General features: G+C 33.5%; 1 protein-coding gene across 2 annotated transcripts in view; it reads right to left on the minus strand.

The window, feature by feature from the left end:
* The window catches only part of LOC134721346 (importin-4-like), a 338,068-nt gene that overhangs the window by 135,171 nt on the left and 181,055 nt on the right, over positions 1-21,842 (minus strand). For both annotated transcript variants that reach the window (XM_063584285.1, XM_063584286.1), the window contains exons 14-15: positions 19,210-19,318; positions 936-1,074 (exon numbers count right to left, since the gene is read on the minus strand). In XM_063584285.1, the coding sequence (XP_063440355.1) occupies positions 936-1,074; positions 19,210-19,318 (248 nt within the window). The remainder of the gene's footprint in view (positions 1-935; positions 1,075-19,209; positions 19,319-21,842) is intronic.

Genomic DNA, 21,842 nt, shown 5'->3' on the forward strand with positions numbered 1-21,842 from the left:
ACTTACTTATTATTTATTTTTATATTTTTTACAAATAATATAAGTAAATACCCTGTTCTTTATAATACAATTTATTTTTTAGCAATATATTGAGTAAAACAAAAGTTACAGATAAAAGCGTATCGAAAATAACTGTCCTTGTTTTATCTGTCTTGTTAATAGATCTTCCCAAGAAATAAAGGACAATCTATTTGATTGGTTATCGTCGGTCAACGGTTCGTAATGCCGTTCCATCATGATGGATTAATCTCCATCGTGATGCGTTTGACTTCCATCACGATGCTTTTAACTTCCATCACGATGCTTTTAACTTCCATCGTGATGCTTTTGACTTCCATCATGATGCTTTTAATTTCCATCGTGATGCTTTTGACTTTTATCGTGATACATATAACTTCCATCGCGATGCTTTTAACTTCCATCGCGATGCTTTTCTCAATTCAGTTAGAGATGCTTTCGGCAAGTATCACGATACTTTTGATAAGTATCACGATGCTTTTGATTAGTATCGTGATACTTATTAAAACCATCACGATGGAAAAACTATCATGATAGAAGTTTCATTATTTTGACACGAACGGCCACTCATAATAAAGAGTCAGAGAAAAACATGACCTAGTACAATGCATTTTATAGATACATGAATGTGTATATATGTATATAACAAAGATATTAAGTTTGCTTATAACAAAATCAGTATTAATACAAATAAAAATATATGCAATGATCTAATAACAGTGTTGAATTGGTATTCATTTATCCATTATTGTTTATTTATGCCTAATTATAATTCCTTTAATAACCTTCTGTGTCCATTGATTTCAGTAAAAGAAAAAAGAAAAAAATCAGGAGAGAAGATGACATTTGACCATAAAAATGGAAATAGTGTGAAGACATTATCTCATATGATAAATTTTACAATAAAATATTCTTACCTAAGTTTTCGCAAAACATTTCCAAAGCATAATAACTTTTGACCAGGCCTTTTGGGTTTTTATCTATTTCATTAGTAGCTCTTCCCAAGTACTGGAATACCAATGGCAATATCTCGGATGCATATTTACTAATGTCAGGCTGTAAGATAAGTGCATGAAACAATATATAATTATTATCTGCTGCATATGATAGCTCTTTTAGAATTTGTTTCTGTACATAGACTACTTATTTTTATGATATATTGCGACCATAGTGTCATGAAGAATCAAGGTTATCTGAGATTATTGTTTGATTGGATAATGATGGAAAATTAAAGACTGAGCAACACGAACACCAAAATCTGAAGGTGATCTTAAGTGCTCCAGAAGGGTTAGCAGATCCTGCTCCACACGGGGCACCGAATATGTTGCTCATGTTATTACAAACCCCATAAATAGTCTTAATCGGTAGGTCACATTCATGAAAAGGGAACATGGGGAAGGGGAATGTAGTTACTACGTTAGAAACATATCTAATATCATCTTTGAAACGGTTATTCCATACAGGTCAACAAACTTGCGATGGTGTCCTTAATATTTACGAAGGGATGATTTCATATTCAACATTTGGAACTCTTGGTTGAAAAGCTTCCTTGTGAGCAGCAACCCTCTATCAATGAAATCATCATGATAGGAAATACAAGAGCCGGAATATCGTATCGATTGGGAGATAATATACTCCGTATGCAGGAGCTGAAGGAATAATGCTACAAAGAAATTGAAAGTTCACAATTGGGAAGCTTTTTTGTCATAAAGTTTTGTTTTCAACCCATCCTCATTATCAATTTCTAGATGTAAGTCAAGACATGATGCAGACTTAGCAGTTTCCTTTATCTCTAGTTTTATGCTTTCAACATAGTCACCAAATTTTGAATTATTTAGGAAAAGAAACTCATCTGTATAGCAGAAAAAAAAGTGCAAGGATATTGCATACTTCTTAGTTTTCATCCTAAGAAGTTCCTGTATGAAGTCAGATAAAATAATAAAGAAACAAGCTAATAAAATGAGGGGCACAATTGGTTCCCATTGGAATGCTGACAATCTGTTGAAAATCACATCTTCCAAATGTATAGATACGAGTGCACCCTACTAAGTGAACAACTAGTACGTTGAATCACTGTAGAAAAAAATTGATATTTTGCATATTGTAAGTGTGTATATGTGTTAACTTGTCAATAATATCATCTTTGAAACGGTAATTCCATAAAGGTCAACAAGCAGAAAATAAAGTTCAAGGATATTGCTAACTTCTTAGTTTTCATCCTAAGAAGTTTCTGTATGAAGTCAGCTAAAATATTAAAGAAACAAGATAACAAAAAGAGGGGCACAATTGGTTCCCATTGGAATGCCGACCATCTGTTGAAAATCACATCTTTCAAATGTATAGATACGAGTGTACCCTAAGTGAACAACTAGTACGTTAAATTACTGTGAGGAAAAAATGATATTTTGCATATTGTAAGTGTGTATATATGTTAAATTGTCAATAACCAGCAAAAGACAATTATAAAGATGGTACAGAAGACACCAAAAACAAACAATATATGCAATTATTCTTTTGTTAAACAACGCCCACACATAGGCACGGGCTTTACATTTTGTAAACACAAACTGAAATTGTAATCGGAGAGACTACAAATTTCCGGAAATATAACACAAAAATATTCAGTTATGGAAAACGTTGAAGTTGAAGCTACTGTGCCTACGGAACATACTAACACTCTACCAAAAAGTACATACATCAAATCAAGAAAGCGTAATGAATCTGAGCTATCTGATGTTGACTCTAATTTTGAGAAAATTGAGTATGAAAATAAACTAGAGGCTCTAAAGAGCCTGTGTAGCTCACCTTGGTATATGTGAATTAAACAAAGGAAGCAGACAGTTCATGACAAAATTGTGTTTAGGTGATTGTGATGTGTTTGTACATCTTACTTTACTGAACATTCTTGCTGCTTACAATTATCTCTATCTATAATTAACTTGTCCGTATAGTTTCAGTGGAAAATGTTAGTAAAAATTTACAAATTTTATGAAAATTGTTAAAAATTGATTATAAAGGACAATAACTTCTTAGGGGGTCAATTGACCATTTTGGTCATTTTGACTTATTTTTTAGTCTTAAATTGCTGTTCATTATTGCTGTTTACAGTTTATTTCTATCTATAATAATATTCAAGATAATAACCCAAAACAGCAAATTTCCTTAAAATTACCAATTTAGGGGCAGCAACCTAACAACGAGTTGTCCGATTCATCTAAAAATTTAAGGGCAGATAGATCTTGACCAGATAAACATTTTATCCCTGTCAGATTTGCTCTAAATGCTTTGGTTTTTGAGTAATAACAAAAAACTGCATTTAACCTCCATGTTCTATTTTTAGCCGTGGCGGCCATCTTGGTTGGTTGGCCGGGTCAAAAAACACAATTTTTCAATTAGATACATCAATGATGATTGTGGCCAAGTTTGGATTAATTTGGCTCAGTTGTTTCAGAGGAGAAGATTTTTGTAAAAGATCATGGAGATTTACGAAAAATTGTTAAAAATTGACTATAAAGGGCAATAACTCCTAAAGGGGTAAACTGACCATGTTGGTCATGTTGACTTATTTGTAAATCTAACTTTGCTGAACATTTTTGCTGTTTACAGTTTATCTCTATCCATAATTATTTTCAAGATAATATCCAAAAACAGCAAAATTTCCTTAAAATTACCAATTCAGGGGCAGCAACCCAACAACGGGTTGTCCCATTCATCTTAAAATTTCAGGGCAGATAGATCTTGACCAGATAAACAATTTTACCCATTGTCAGATTTGTTCTAAATGCTTTGGTTTTTGAGTAATAATCAAAAACTGCATTTAACCTCCATCTTCTATTTTTAGCCGTGGCGGCCATCTTGGTTGGTTGGCCGGGTAAAAAAAACGCAAATTTTTAACCAGATACATCAATGATGATTGTGGCCAAGTTTGGATTAATTTTACTCAGTTGTTTCAGAGGAGAAGATTTTTGTCAAAGATCATGGAAATTTACGAAAAATGGTTAAAAATTGACTATAAAGGGCAATAACTCCTAAAGGGGTCAACTGACCATTTTGGTCATGTTGACTTATTTGTAAATCTTCCTTTGCTGAACATAATTGCTGTTTACAGTTTATATCTATCTATAATATTATTCAAGATAATAACCAAAAACAGTAAAATTTCCTTAATATTACCAATTTAGGGGTAGCTACCCAATGAGTTGTCTGATTTATCTGAAAATTTTAGGGCAGATAGATCTTGACCTGATCAACAATTTTACCTCGTGTCAGATTTGCTCTAAATGTTTTGGTTTTTAAGTTATAAGCCAAAAACTGTATTTTACCCATATGTTCTATTTTTAGCCATGGCGGCCATGTTTTTTTTATGAAATGGGAATTTAAACACAAACTTTATTCTAGATACCCTAGGAATCAATCAGATGAAGTTTGGTTTGAATTGGTTCAGTAGTTTTAGAGGAGAAGTATTTTGTAAAAGTTAACGACGACGGACGCCGGACGCCAAGTGATGAGAAAAGCTCACTTGGCCTTTTAGGCCAGGTAAAAGGTGAGCTAAAAACAGAGAAATTGTTACTTGTATCGAAAACAACATCCCTAACATAAATCATGAATCATTCAATGAATTTGACATTAAATCACTTGTCATTGGACTTTTGCTAGAATTGAAGTCCGCTGTCTCTACACTATCCCAACAAATGACAGATTTAAATAATAGACTTGAAGTAAAGACGATTGAGAAATTAGTTTAGGTGATGGACCAGAAATTCTATAGTAAAATAGACAACATGAAGAGCGAAATTAGAACTTAACTTGACACTATGAAAAACAAACTTCACTTGGAGGAAAAAACGTACGCATCTGTCGTAAAATCAAAAAACTTGGATACCATTGATAAGAGGGAAAAATTTGATAATTAAAATGTTACCCAATGATAACCAGATGCTCCCCAGGGCGTAGCTTTATACGATCGCAGAGGTTGAACCCTGAACGGTTGGGGCAAGTGTGGACACAACATTCAAGCTGGATTCCGCTCTAAATTTGGATTGTGATTAAATAGTTGACACAGCATAGGTTTCTGACACAGAATGAATGTATTCAAATGAACTTAAAATTTTTGTTTTCTCTTAGAGCAATTCACTATGCTGTTGAATATTAATCCTCTCAAAAAAATGTTTGAAGAAATTTTCTTTTTATTTATGAAATTTTAAATGAGAAAAATTGAACCCAATTTTTTAATCACATCCCCCTTTCCCTTATCCCAAAACTAATTTCAATTAAAATATTCTAATGGAGTTTGCAACAATTACTACTCATTTAAATACATCATAAAATATTAAGATGTAAAAAAACTGCTTGTTATCACTGAATGGTAAAGATTATTTAAATTTATCAGTTGGTAGTAAAAAGTGAATATACATTGTATATTGTATAAAACAAAGATTTAAGTTGATTCTGGACAAAGAAAGATAACTCCAATTAAAAAAAAAATCTTGCAGATATTTCTTGCTTACTATACTGGACAAAGAAAGATAACTCTTAATTAAAAAAAATATTGCTATTTCACAATATTGTGAAATTAGATATTTCTTGCCATTGCACAATACTGTGCAATTGAAAAGACTTGCTATTGCACAATACTTAATATAATAATTTTAGATCCTGATTTGAACCAACTTGAAAACTGGGCCCATAATCAAAAATCTAAGTACATGTTTAGATTCAGCATATCAAAGAGGCCCAAGAATTTAATTTTTGTTAAAATCAAACTTAGTTTAATTTTGGACCCTTTGGACTTTAATGTAGACCAATTTTAAAACTGGACCAAAAATTCAGAATCTACATACACAGTTAGATTTGGCATATCAAAGAACCCCAATTATTCAATTTTTGATTAAATCAAACAATGTTTAATTTTGGACCTCGATTTAGGCCAACTTGAAAACTGGGCCAATAATCAAAAATCTAAGTACATTTTTAGATTCAGCATATCAAAGAACCCCAAGGTTTCAATTTTTGTTAAAATCAAACTAAGTGTAATTTTGGACCCTTTGGACCTTAATGTAGACCAATTTGAAAACGGAACCAAAAATTAAGAATCTACATACACAGTTAGATTCGGCATATTAAAGAACCCCAATTATTCAATTTTGATGAAATCAAACAAAGTTTAATTTTGGACCCTTTGGGCCCCTTTTTCCTTAACTGTTGGGACCAAAACTCCCAAAATCAATACCAACCTTCCTTTTATAGTCATAAACCTTGTGTTTAAATTTCATAGATTTCTATTTACTTATACTAACCCTATGGTGCGAAAACCAAGAAAAATGCTTATTTGGGTCCCTTTTTGGCCCCTAATTCCTAAACTGTTGGGACCGAAACTCCCAAAATCAATACCAACCTTCCTTTTGTGGTCATAAACATTGTGTTTAAATTTCATTGATTTCTATTTACTTTAACTAAAGTTATTGTGCGAAAACCAAGAATAATGCTTATTTGGGACCTTTTTTGGCCCCTTATTCCTAAACTGTTGAAACCCAAACTCCCAAAATCAATCCCAACCTTTCTTTTGTGATCATAAACCTTGTGTCAAAATTTCATAGATTTCTATTAACTTAAACTAAAGTTATAGTGCGAAAACCAAGAAAATGCTTATTTGGGCCCTTTTTGGCCCCTTATTCCTAAAATGTTGGGACCAAAACTCCCAAAATCAATACCAGCCTTCCTTTTATGGTCATAAACCTTGTGTTAAAATTTCATAGATTTCTATTCACTTTTACTAAAGTTAGAGTGCGAAAACTAAAAGTATTCGGACGACGACGACGCCAACGTGATAGCAATATACGACGAAAATTTTTTCAAAATTTGCGGTCGTATAAAAATGAAACACCCACCAATAATTGTTTAATTAAAGAACCCTATCTAGCGCGCTCACATACCCAACATTGTCATAGTATGTCCTTATTATCTGAAAAGATTTCGTAAAATTCTGTTGCGTGGTTTGAGAAGAGTTGCGATGACAAACTGTTGCAGTAGTAAATTAAAGTAAATAAGTTCAAAGGAACGTAACTCCTAGAAAAAAAATTGAATCGCAATTTCCTGTTGATATGCACAACTACATAGTATGTCCATATTATCTAAAAAGGTTTCGTGAAATTCTGTTTTTGTGTGGTTTGAGAGGAGTTGCTATGACAAGAAATAGGGCTGACGGACGACTGACAGACTAACAGACAGACGGACGGATTGGTCAAAACATTATACCCTCCTCAACCCGCTGCGTGGGTGTATAAACCCATGTGATTTCCATGATAAGACATGGACTAAAGCTTATGGATGTAAAAGCGGAAAAAGTTGAAAGAAAATAATCAAATGGTCCCCGTCCAGGTGTAGTAGTGGCAAGAATAAATTCCAAACAGGACAAAACAACAGTTTTGGAAAAGACAATGGAACTTAGAAAAAAACGCAAAAATATAGAAACGTGTATAATGAGAGTGATGTTGCATATGAGACAAAGGTTAACAACTCTGACATGCGCACTATTCTCCAAGAAATTGGAAAAATGAACGACTAAAAAATTTTGCAAGGAAAGCTAGTGAAAAACTTCCAAAGATGCTTTGTGTATGGAATGTTGGCGGGTAATCACAACACACTGACAGTGAAAATTATAAAATTAGACATTGTGTTTTATCTTTAACGTATAAGGTCCAGTTCGTTTGGTATCACCTGAGCGTTTGACATTAACACTTGCATTTGAAGTTTCAAAGCATTTGTTTGAAATCGATGTTCAGCATGTGAACGCTTACCGAAATCACGTACGCTACTCTGTACCTTTATAAGAACAGGGTTCATTTATAAATAAGTTCGTTTGATACAAAATTATCAACGTGTATACAAACTAATTTGTAAACGGACGTTTTATTCTATGTAGGGATGGCCTTTTGTGATCCGCAGATCAGGATGATTATCTGAACGATGCCGCTATATTATTTATGTCTGATATAAATCAAAAGTGACAAAACCCTGTAAAGTGGAGAATATCTGGCAGTAAAATCGCCAAGTTGTCCATACAGATCATTTATAAATGCGATGTAAAATACGTGACAATTGTAGTATTTTGATTGGAAACAAATGCACACACGATGTTTTTAACACTCTAGGGACTTTTCTACTAGTAATGTATGTCTGCCCGGACATAGATCTAATCAGTACAAAGTTATCTTTTACAGAAAATCTTAAGTAAACATACAAGGTACGTAGTACAGAATATAAGTGCAAGTTTAAACTCTTCAAAGTTCCAGGCATATAAACGTTGAAGATATGCGGCAGAGCTCTATATTTTGAAAACAAAATAGTACTGTGCATATGAATTAGCTTCACATTCTACGTGATATTTTTTTTTAAACTAATAGTCCCTGAAAACTTATTTGCAAAAACAAAACGGACACAAATGACATTATGCAGAGTTTGTATCTATAAAATAAAATATTATACCTACCTGCCTACCCATGACAAAAAATATACCGAGCCAAGTTATTATTTTTGGGGAAAAAATAAAATATTTTACCTACCTACCTACCCTGTTTCAAAACAGGGTCGGAAAAGGGCAAACAAACAATATTTTAATTTAGGCCTCATAAAGCAAAGCGTGGCTCGGGTGGAGTTGGAATATTTGTTAAAAGTAGTATTGAAAATCAATATAAAGTTAAATTTTCAGATAAAAGCGTCGAATGCATTCTTTGGCTAAACTTTTTGTGTATGTGTATGCTATTTACTACCAAAAGGCTCAAGCCGCCCAAACGACCCAGAACAGTTTCATGCAGATCTTACTAATCAGGTGTAAATGTATCAGAACATTGGACAAATGTATATATAGTAGGTGATTTCAACTCGAGATGCTCGGACATTTCAGATTTCATTGAAGGAGTTGATGATGTAACACAAAGAGACGTGATTGATTATAGTTCAAATGCGAATGGTGATTTATTAATAGATTTCCTAGTCGATTGTAATTTATGCATGCTCTAAGGAAGAAAAGGAAAACAAGTTTTTACGTGTATATCAAAACGAGGTAAATCAGTGGTCGACTTCATAATAACAAACCATAAAAACATTCATATGTGCACTGAATTTGATGTTAAAAGCATGTTTGATATCACCTACGAATTAAAATTACAAGACATGAACCATATACCTGACCATTCGGTACTTGCAGTTTCTTTCAAGACAGAATCGGCTATCAACAAGATAAAACACCGCAAACGTCTTACTCCGATATTCAAAAACTTCCTAGTAAACCAAGATCTCAAAACATACCAAACGAATTTTTAAATGACGATACGGTACGAGTAAAAATAGAACAAGTCATTCAAAACATTGAAAATAACTTAACCGTGAAACAAGACGTCGATGCTGGCTATGGCTGGTTTGTTGAAATTATTTTTCATGAAGTGAAATCAAAGATAGGTGAAAAATCAGAAGAAGATCACCAATGCAGGAAGTCAAAAGGAAAATCAAGATACAAACCATACTAAAATGATAATCTCAAATCACTGTTGGATACAATCTGCGAACACGAGTATGGCTAAAATGGAAAGATTGTACATATGTAGTACCAAAACGAAACGTGTGCGAGAACAATTTCTTGCATCGAGAAATGCGTTGGATAAACTTTTGAGGAAGGAAAACGAAGTTAACAAATGTGACAACAGCAAGAGCTTCTTAATCTTTCGACAAAAAACAACACAAGAGACTTTGGTAAGAAAATTGGTAAATTAGGAATGGCGAATGACAGACGTTCTTCAATACCAATGGAAGTATTAAGTCATAAGAAACCTCAAATTAAAAAAAAATATGCATATGCTTTTTATAACTAAATGGATAGTTTGCATTATACAACTTATGTGCATATATACTTTTTTCTGAGGAAAATTCTTTTATTTGTCCACATTTAGAAGAAGTTTACTTATTTTTATTTGCTTGCTTCCAGCAAGCAATTCGCCGACATATTTGCCGTATGCATAGTGACCCGAGCGTAACCCTTCTCGTAAAAATCCGGTGACCACAATACGCATGGATCTGTCATTGAAATAAACAAATATCTGATTATACATGTTAAACACGTGCTCAATATCCATGCTTTTTGTGATTTGTTTACTATAAGGTGACAATCGGTAAAACTCGGCTTCAAAACACGGCATTTAATGAGCAGCCATATTTGTTGAATCATAACAAACAGAGAAAAAAAATTGACGATAATATGATATATTTGCGAAAATAATGATAAAATCGTGCACAGAGGACTAAGTGTATGATGTATACACGCATTGGTTCAACTTCAAGAATTGAACAAACATTACAGTGAGAGAAATAAGAAAGTCGGCAAGTAGAGCAATCTCCCCACTTTATACAAAATTCATTTTATGTGGCGGAATGGACTATGACATATTTACAAAACTATATGAAAGCCTTGTACAGCCTGTATTTGGGGCATATCAAAACACTAACAATTAGAAACTGTTAAAAAAGCGTGCTGATACTACCTAGGTGCTTTCAAGAACTCTTCAACCTAGCTATACGTGGAGACATGGAATGGTATACAGTAAAGACAAAACAAAATATCGAAGTGTTGAGACTGTATTTTAAAGTTACAAATTTAGATGGAAATAGGCTCGTTAAAAAGATACATGAATCGAGTAAATCAAAACAGCTCTCGTGGCCCTGTAGTGAAATTTATTAAAAAAAAGTGACTTAAGTTCTTTGATAAACACTCAAAATATGACAATCGGACAAAAAGTTAATATTTTAAAGGACAAGTTAAACACTATGGATGCTGAAAATTGGCTACGCGATGTGCATAACAATAGAAACTGTGAAAATGGAAATAAATCTATGACGTCTAGACAGTGTAAAAGTTATCTTCAGCCAAGCAGTTATGTGAAATCCGTCAAGTTTAGAGACTACCGTAAAACTTTATCAAACTTTTGTTGTGGCTCCTTACTACTTGCCATTGAAACAGGACGTTACACCAAGCCAGTTACAACTTTAAAGTTTCAGAGGAGAAGATTTTTGTAAAATATTACAAAAATTTACGAAAAATTGGTAAAAAAAGACTATAAAGGGCAATTACTCCTTAAGGGGTCAACTGAACATTTTTGCCAGGTTGACTTATTTGTAGATCATACTTTGCTGATCATTAATGCTGTTTACAGTTTATCTCTATCTATAATAATATTCAAGATATAAACAAAAAACTGCAAAATTTCCTTAAAATTGCCAATATAGGGACAGCAACCCAACAACCGATTGTCCAATATGTCAGAAAATTTCTGGGCAGCAAGATCTTAACTTGATAAACAATTTAACCTCATATCAGATTTATTCTAAATGCTTCCGTTTCAGTTATAAGCCAAAATCTACATTTTACCAATATGTTCTATTGTTAGCCATGACGGCCATCTTGGTTGGTTGGGCTGGTCACGCCACACATTTTGTGATGCCCCAATGATGATTGTGGCCAAGTTTGGTTTAATTTGGCCCAGTAGTTTCAGAGGAGAAGATTTTTGTAAAAGTTAACGACGACGGACGACGACGACGGACGCCAGACGCCAAGTGATGAGAATAGCTCACTTGGACTTTTAGGCCAGGTGAGCTAAAAAGGCATATCCTTTTTGCATATACCCTGGCGGCGTTAAAAAATAAACGATATTCGTTTATTAACAGTAAATTAGTGAAAAATACACTGGCTTTCAACCAATCAAAACCCAGGATTCTTACACAAGGTGCAATTATAATATTTATTCTGCAGTTGAATTGGAACTATTTTTTTTATATTCTTGAAGAAATAATAGTTTAAAAAACTTTGTTTTTGTATATATTAGTACACTTCCTATCATACAAAGCTATTACAAACTGAAGACATGTATTAATTAGGAATTGGATGCATTTAAGACAGCAAGAATTCAAAGCAAGAATTGGGATAAGGGACTGACAGTATGCGTCTGGTTTTTGCCTCATTTTTTTTACCATTTGTTAATAGTCTACAAAAAGTGAAGTCATAAACTGGATTGAGTAGACCATCAATCCCAACAATAATGTTAAATTTGTAGGAACTCAGATCAAAAAGAATAGAATTAGTGCAGAATTTATGATTTGATTTTTTATGTTTAAACGCCTCTTTTAAGCACCGCATTTATGCTATTTCATGGCGGCCAGTTTTTATTGGTGGAGGAAGCCTGAGTGCCCAGAGAAAACCACTGACCTTCGATAGGAAAACTGACATTCCAAGTCAATGTAGATTGGAGTCAAGTGCACCCAAACAAGCGGGGTTCAAACTCACTACCTCAGTGTTGACTGGCTAGCGACCCCAGTAAACTATTTGTACCACTCGGTCACCGAGGCCCCTAAATGAAAATTAATCTAAGGGTCAAATAAAGGCAACATTAGTAGTATACTTCGAAAGTCATTAATCGATTGAGAGAAAACAAATTCGGGTTACAAACTAAACTTGAGGGAAACACATCAAATATAAGAGTAAAAACAACAAAGCTACATAACACTAGATTGACAAATCCAAAAACTAACAAGAGGCTCTGAAGAGCCTGAATCGCTTACCTGTTATTTTTTGCTTAAATCTTTCACCAATGATTATTATTGTTTCTAAATATATATTAATGGATGGCTTATAACTTCCATTGAAATGTTCTTTGTATCTGCCATATTTACTTCAAAATCAAAGAATTGCATTTTACCTAGATATTTTCCATTTTAGCCATAGTGGCTATGTTTCTCGACATACAAGAAAATTAAATAATTTTTTTATACTAGATACTCTGAAACTCATTCAGGTCAAGTTTGGCTGAAATTGGTTTAGCAGTTTCAAAGCAGATATTTTAAAGTAAGCAACATGAATGAAAAGTTTGTGAAAAAATGATTTTAAAGAGCAATAACTCCTTAAAGGGACAATTGACAATTGTGGTGATATGAACTTATTTGTAGATGTAAATTTGCTGAACAGTTTATCTTATCATTAATAATACCAGATTAGCTCTAAATGCTTTGGTTTTTGAGATAAAAGCCAAAAACTGCATTTTACCCCTATGTTATATTTTTAGCCATTGTGGCCATGTTTTATGAACAAACAGTAAATTAAACAAAAAGTTTATTCTATATACCCTTAGGATCAATAAGCTAAACTTTAGATGGAATTGGTTCAGAAGTTTCAGAGGAGAAGATGTTTGAAACAGTTTACACTAGATGGACGACAACGGACTGGTGAGCAAAAATCAACTTTCAACTCTAATGTAAAGTCAAAGTAACATGATAATTGGTTAAAAGAAAATTGGGTTATTGTGGGAAGTTCGTGTTGTTGGATGGAGGATACATTGCTAAAAAATCAAACGTGAATAGCTCTTAATTTCAAAACATGAAAGATATTGCTGAAATAAACCTTTGATACACAGTTCATGACAAGAATGTGTCCATAGTATACGGATGTCCCACTAGCACTATCATTTTCCATGTTCAGTGGACCGTAAAATTGTAATCAAATTAATTTAGAATTAAAATTAGAAGGATCATATCATAGGGAACATGTGTACTAAGTTCAAGTTGATGTGACTTTAACTTCATCAAACTAGAGGCTCTTAAGTGCCTGTGTCGTTCACCTTGGTCTATGTGCATATTCAACAAAAGACAAAGATGGATTAATGACAAAATTGTGTTTTGGTGATGGTGATGTGTTTGTATATCGTACTTTACTGAACATTTTTGCTGCTTCCAATTATCTTTATCTTTATTAAACTTGGCCCATTAGTTACAAAAGAAAGTATTTTGTTAATAAACTTACAAAAATTTACAAAAATTAAAAAAAAGTGACAGTAAAGGGCTGTAACTCCTTAAGGGGTCAACTGACCATTTTTGTCATGTTGACTTATTTGTAGATCTTACTTTGCTGATCATTATTGCTGTTTACAGTTTACCTCTGTCTATATTAATATTCAAGATATTTACAAACCAGATGCTCCACAGGGCACAGCTTTATACGACCGCAGAGGTTGAACCCTGAACGGTTGGGGCAAGTATAGACACAACATTCAAGTTGGATTCAGCTTTAAATTTGGATTGTGATTAAATAGTTGACACAGCATAGGTTTCTGACACAGAATGAATGTCGTCTAATGAAATTAATTATTTTGTTTTATCTTTGAGCAATTCACTATGCTGTTGAATATTAATAATAAAAAATCACATCCCCCTTTCCCTTATTCCAAAACTGATCTCAATTAAAATTATTTCTAATGGCCCCTAACAATAACTACATCATTAAATATTAAAATGTAAAAAAGTGCTTGTTATCACTGAATGGTAAAGATTGTTTTAATTTATCAGTTGGTAGTAAAAGTGAAAATACATTGTACATTGTATAAAACAATGATTTAAGTTGATTCATATCATTGGGAACATGTGTACTAAGTTTTAAATTGATTGGACTTCAACTTCATCAAAAACTACCTTGACCAAAAACTTTAACCTGAAGTGGGACGAACGAACAGACGGACGGATGGACGAACGGACCCACAGACCAGAAACCATTGCACCTATACTATCATAGGTGGGGCATATAAATCTGGCAAGAATTGTAAATTAGAGAGTGGATAAAAACTTGACAGATTGACATCAGGTATTCTATGTCATTTACATAAGTGTGCAGGGATGACAAAAACATATGAAGTATAACAGAAGAATGGTACAGTTCTGTATGAGGACTAGCTGCGGAACCGTAGCTCTTAGGTCCTAATGTTATTGTTGGACTATTTGCGGACCATAGAGCTACGGATTCTTGCTTATGAATAAGTAAACAAACCAACAGGTGTTTTTCTATTAGAGTTATCTGTTCTTGTTTTTCGTAGGCGTTCCTCACCTCCAACATAGGAGATCGAGGATATTTGGGTTATCTTTTCTTGTTTTTCGTGACGTCACCACGAGATCCAATATCCGTACAAAATAGGCGGAGAATGTATACAAATGGGAATAATTAGATAATAGTGTTAAGGCAATGAATATTCAAACATAAATAGGTACGTCATATCCTAGAAAAATGTCTAACGAAACGAACTATAGTGGTTTACTTTTTAAATTGTTATTTGGATGGAGAGTTTTCTCATTGGCACTTACACCACATCTTCCTATATCTATAGATATATTGACAAGCTTTGCATGGATTATAAAGAATACATTTTAGGGAAATAAGTGCGACCTGAACCTGGGTCGCAATTCCGAACGTTTTGAAATAGAAAAAATCCGTAGCTCTATGGTCCGCAAACAGTAAAAAAATAACATAAGGACCTAAGAGCTACGGTTCCGCAGCTATATGAGGACCTGCTGACGGTTGTCCAAACCCAAAATGGTTTAAGTGACAGAATTTGTGAAAACCTCAATTACACAATTTTCAGAAGTGAACAAACATGTTTCAAAAGCTCAATGTTTACCTTTATGTCAATTTAAATTGAGAATGGAAATGGAGAATGTGTCAAAGAGACAACTCCACCATAAAAAATACAATAGCAGAAGGTCACCAACAGGTCTTCCATGTAGCGAGAAATTCATGCCTTCAGCTCGCCCCTAAACAAATATATACTAGATCAGTATTAATGAACGCCATACTAGACTCCACATTGTACACACGAAACTAAAATTAAAAATAAAACAAGACTAACAAAGGCCAGAGGCTCCTGACTTGAGACAGGGGCAAAACTGTGGCAGGTTAAACATGTTTATGAGATCTCAACCCTCCCCCTATACCTCTAGTCAATGTAGAAAAGTAAACGCTTAACAATATTCACATTAAAATTCAGCTCAAGAGAAGTCCATGTCTGATGTCAGAAGATGTAACCAAAGAAAATAAAGAAAATGACAATAATACAGAAATAACAACAGACTACTAGCAGTTTACTGACATGCCAGCTCCAGACTCAATTGCATGGATTGAGATAACTAGAGGCTCTAAAGAGCCTGTGTTGCTCACCTTGGTCTATGTGCATAGTAATCAAAGGACACAGATGGATTAATGACAAAATTGTGTTTTGGAGATAGTGATGTGTTTGTAAATCTTACTTTACTGAACATTCTTGATGCTTACAATCTATCTATCTATAATGAACTTGGCCCAGTAGTTTCAGTGGAAATATTTTGTCACAATTTATAAAATTCTTAAAAATTGTTAAAAATTTATTATAAAGGGAAAAAAACTCCTTAAGGGGTCAATTTAACATTTTGGTTATGCTGACTTATTTGTAGGTCTTATTTTGCTGTACAGTATTGCTGATTACAGTTTATCTCTATCTATAACTAGAGGCTCTCCAGAGCCTGTGTCGCTCACCTATATTTGCCGATGCTTTGTAAATCATGTGAAATAAAGTTAAAACATAATTAATTATAGTATTAAAGATATTAGATATTATCAGGTACTTTAATGATATCTAAGACAATAACCAAAAATGTCCTTAAAATAACCAATTCACAGACAGAAACACAACAATAGGTTGTCAAATTTGTCTGAAAATTTGTGGGCAGATATATTTTAATCTGATGACGTTTTTACCCCAAGTCAGATCTACATTTTACCCCTATGTTGTATTTTTAGCCATGGCGGCCATCTTGCTTGGTTAGCTAAGTCACCGGACACATTTTTTAAACAAGATATCCGAATGATGATTTTAGGAAAGTTTGGTTAAATTTAGTCCAGTAGTTTCAGAGGAGAAGATTTTTGTAAAAGATTACAAAATCGTAAAAAAATATTAAAAAATTACTTTAAAAGGGCAATAACTCCTTACAGGGTCGACGGACAATTTTGGTCATGTTGACTTATTTGTAGATCTTACTTTGCTGAACATTTTTGTTGTTAACAGTTTATCTCAATCTTTCATAACATTCATGATAATAACCAACTAGATGCTCTCTCTGCAGGGCGCAGCTTTATAGGACAGCAGGGGTTGAACCCTGAACAGTTGGGGCAAGTATGGACACATCATTCAAGCTTGATACAGCTCTGAATTTGGATTGTGATTAAATAGTTGACACAGCAAAGGTTACTGACACAGAATGAATATAGTCTAATGAACTTAAAAAGTTTTTTTTTTTGGCTTGTGTGCAATTCACTTTGCTGTTGATGTCAGAAAAAAATTACCCCTCACCATTTTTATTTGAACCTCCCCCAATCCCTTATTTCAAAAATAATTTCAATCCAAATGGCAACAATAACAACTCATTTAAATACATCATAAAGTATTAAAATATTAAATAACTTACAGTGATGGTTAAAATTAATATTAATTAACAGTAACTTCTAAAAATAAATTCACAGCTTTACATCTCAAGACAATTATCACTTCCTTTAACATAATTTTCAAGCAGTGTAAGGGAGGTAATCAAATATATCAACAGTATTCTTTAAATTTTAATTGGAATTGGCTTACCTCCCTTACACTGCTTTTAAATTGTCTAAATTGTCCTTTAACCAGAAAAATCCTTTTTTTCCCCATTTTCCCCCTTATTGCTTAATGATTCAATCCATTACCCCCTATAACCATCCCTTTGTAGTATGGAAACTTGTGGTATAATTTCAGACAAATTTATACACTTAAACACAAGTTATTGACTGAAAACTACAAAAATGCTTATTTGGGCCCTTTTTTTTGGCCCCTCACTTATTGAAACCCCAATTGAGCAAAAACATCAAATCTCAATTCCACCCTTTCCTCACTAGTAAGAAACCTTGTAGTATAATTTCAGAGAGATCCATACACTTAAACTGAAGTTATATTTCAGGGCAGGTGAGCTAATAATATTCAAGATAATAACCAAACGCTGATTTTTTTTTTCTAAAAATTACCAATTCAGGTGCAGCAACCCAACAATGGGTTGCCTGAATGGTCTGAAAATTTAACCATTTTGGTCATGTTGACTTATTTGTAGAACTTACTTTGCTAAACATAATTGCTATTTTAAGTTTATTTCTATCTATAATAATATTCCAAGAAAATAACGGCAAAATTTCCTTAAAATGACTAATTCAGGGGCAGCAACCTAACAACGGGTTGTCTTATTCATCTGAAAGTTTCCAGGCAGATAGATCTTGACCTGATAAATAATTGTACCCCATGTCAGATTTGCTCTAAATTCTTTGGTTTCAACGATATACTAAGTAAGCCAAAATCTACATTTTACCCCCTGTGTTCTATTTTTAGCCATAGCGGCCATCTTGGTTGGTTGGCCGGGTCACCGGACACATCTTTTAAACTAGATAATGATAATTGTGGCCAAGTTTGGTTAAATTTGGCCCAGTGGTTTCCGAGAGAAGTTTTTTGTAAAAGTTTATGGACATCAGACACAGGAGGACCCTTAGTGATGAGGAAAGCTCACTTTGCCCTTTGGGCCAGGTGAGCTAAATTAGAGGCTCTAAAGAACCTGTGTTGATCACCTTCGTGTATGTTCATATTAAACAAGGGACACAGATGGATTCATGACAAAATTGAGTTTTTGGTGTTGGTGACGTGTTTGTAGATCTTACTTTACTGAACTATCTTGCTGCTTTGAATTATCACTATCCATAATGAAATTGGCCCAGAATGTGACAGTGGAAAATGTTTTGTAAAAATTTACAAAAATTACAAAATTTATGAAAATTTGCAGCAACCAAACAACAAAATGCCTGATTGGTCTGAAAATTTCAGGGCAGATAGATCGTAACCTAATGGACAGATTTGCTCTAAATGCTTTGGTTTCAGAGATATGAGCCAAAAACTGCATTTTACCCTATATACTATTTTTAGCCATGTCGACCATCTTGGTTCGTGGTTGGGCTCATCGGACACATTTTTTTAAACTCGATACCCTAATTTCAGAGATATAAGCCAAAATCTACATTTTAACCCTTTGGTCTATTTTTAGCCATAGTGGCCATCTTGGTTGGTTGGCCGGGTCACCGGACATATTTTTAAAACTAGATACCGCAATAATGATTGTGGCCAAGTTTGGTTTAATTTGGCCAAGTAGTTTTAGCAGAAAATTTTTGTAAAAGTAAACAACGACTTACAATGGCAAAGGATGACGCTGGATGCCAATAAGAAAATCTCACTTGGCCCTTTGGGCCAGGTGAGGTAAAAAAGTATAACTGTTTTGATCTATTTGACATTAACCTACCTGCAAATGTTCTGAAAACTGACCCATTGCAAATAAGGCTCCATTTCTCACTCCTTGGTCTGGATCATTCAGACCCGACACTACACAGTGTAACAAAGGATGAAGATGTCTGAAAAAGTTTAGCAATACTAAAATATTAACATAACATGACATGGACAGCTTTTGAAATTTTCTGGTTGAGAGAACCATGATAACACATAATACATGTAATATTTTCCAATACTGAAGTGACCATTAATTGATGGTAAATTGTCTTAACCCAAAATGCAACCTAACAATGTAGTGATTTGACACTACTAGTCAACTGTTAATTCATAAATTTTCGTGATGTTTTTATTAAAGCCATGGTTAACTAAAATGCAAGGGTTCAAAAGAACCCAGTATCTCGCCTACTTTTGGTGTAAGTACAGGCGCAACAAAAAATGGAAAAAAGTTATCAACAAATTTCATTATAATACTATCTTTTGTATGTAAGCAGCTCTGTTCAAGTTTGGTAAAAAATCCTGGATGGTTTATGCATGCAGACTGTTGGTAATGTTAATTGAGAGAAATATCTAAGTACAAATATAGGTAATACTCCAAATTGACAACACTTGAAATGGTCTGCAATTTGATTTGTTATGGTCTACATGTTTCACCCATCAACCCTGCATACCAAGGTATCAACTTCAGGGACTCTATCAAAATGATTCACACAGGTGTTGGTTCACCAAAGGGAGTAAAAGGGGTAAATTATAAGTAACATACATAAAAACTAAAAATATTTTATATCCATCTAGATACTAGCTTTTGATCATAAAAAAGCTTCTGTCCAAGTTTGGTACAAATCCAGGATAGTTCTTTAAATTCTAAAATCTTCAACAACATAATCAATGTACTTTTAATAGGCAAAAAAAGTAAGTCCATTTATAAGTAAAATACAGAAAAACAGATTTTTTTTTAAAGTTTACCTCTGAATACTAAAAATCTTTTATCTAAGTTCGGTAGTAATCCAGGATAGTTTAAGAAAGTTGTTAAAATCTTAGAAACTTTAACCCCAGAGTGAATGTTATTTTAGCTGGAGGTAAAACTAAGTCCATTTATAAGTAAAATTTGGATAAACTGGATTTTATTTTTCACAAAATTTACTTACTTGGATATTATCATATGATCATAAACAATCTCCGGTCCAAGTTTGGTAGAAATCCAGGATGGTTAAAGAAAGTTATTAAAATTTCAAAAACATTAACGACAGAGTGAATATTTGTGAACGCCGCTGCCGACAACGAAGACGCTGTCGTCGGAATGTAGGATCGCTATGCATTTGTCGCTGCAAATATACACCATTTCCCATTACACCAGTTATTCCCCTTATCCTGTTAAATTCTAAATAATACTGCATTCAAAATTACCAACAATGCCCCACCCCCAAATTTCTTTTAATTTGTAATGTTGTAAGTCTATACCATAGACCTTCTGTAAATAATTGAATTTTGGGTCTACATGTTTATTCTGTTGCCTATCAACCAATCTAATGGCAGAGTTAAATACGATTATTATAGAGCTTTAATATATCTATATTTGAAATTAAACCTGTGTTATAGCATGTACAACAAGAATGTGTTCATAGTACACGAATGCCCCACTCGCTCTATCATTTTCTATATTTAGTGGACCGTGACATTGGGATAAAATCTCTAATTTGGCATTTAAATTAGAAAGATCATATCGTAGGGAAAAAGTTGATTGAACTACAACTTCATCAAAAACTACCTTGACCAAAAACTTTAACCTGAAATTTGCACTATCATTTTCTATGTTCAGTCAACTGTGAAATTGGGGTCAAAACTCTAATTTGGCATTACAATTAGAAAGATCATATCATAGTGCACATGTGTACTAAGTTTCAAGTTGATTGGAATTCATCAAAAACTACCTTGACCGAAAACTTTATCCTGAAGCGGGACAGAAGGACGAACGAACAGACGGATGAACGAACAGACAAATGAACGAACGGAAGGACGAACGGACGCACAGACCAAAAAACATAATGCCCCTCTACCATAGTAGGTGGGGCATAAAAATGTAGTGAACTTTATACTTGTACACTATTTAAATATTACATAATTAAATGCACATTTTTGCCAAATTCACTGTTGTTTCTCCCTAGCAACACATATGTGCCCATGGCAACCGAAATTTGTTTTCTATTTTACAAGATTCAATTTTAAATATGTTGCAACAGAAAGGCAATTAAAGATGCAAATTGTAAAAAGTAAAAAAACTCCAAAATAAATGTTAAGGGGAAAAGCAATATTGAAACATCATCAAACAAAACAAAACACCGGGTATTGCTGATATATGCAGATTGTGCATCTAGTGCTGGGTGGAGTCTCACTTATCAGCGACAAGAAGAATAATATAAAGACAAGAACACATATTTAGCGATAAGAAATCTTAATATTAACTATCTAGAAAAAAAACATGCATGAAAAGGTGTTTTAAAATGTCGGTGAATTTCCATTACAGTAGTTATGTTTCAGGTAGGGGTTGGGGCTGGAGGGGGCACTTTTATTAACAAGGTGATAGGCCGTGCCTTTGGAATAGTTCACCCTTTTAAGCTTAAGATAAGTGAAAAGTTAAAAAAAACTATC

The sequence above is a fragment of the Mytilus trossulus genome, chromosome 6 (assembly GCF_036588685.1).
Source record: "Mytilus trossulus isolate FHL-02 chromosome 6, PNRI_Mtr1.1.1.hap1, whole genome shotgun sequence".
Classification (NCBI taxonomy): domain Eukaryota; kingdom Metazoa; phylum Mollusca; class Bivalvia; order Mytilida; family Mytilidae; genus Mytilus; species Mytilus trossulus.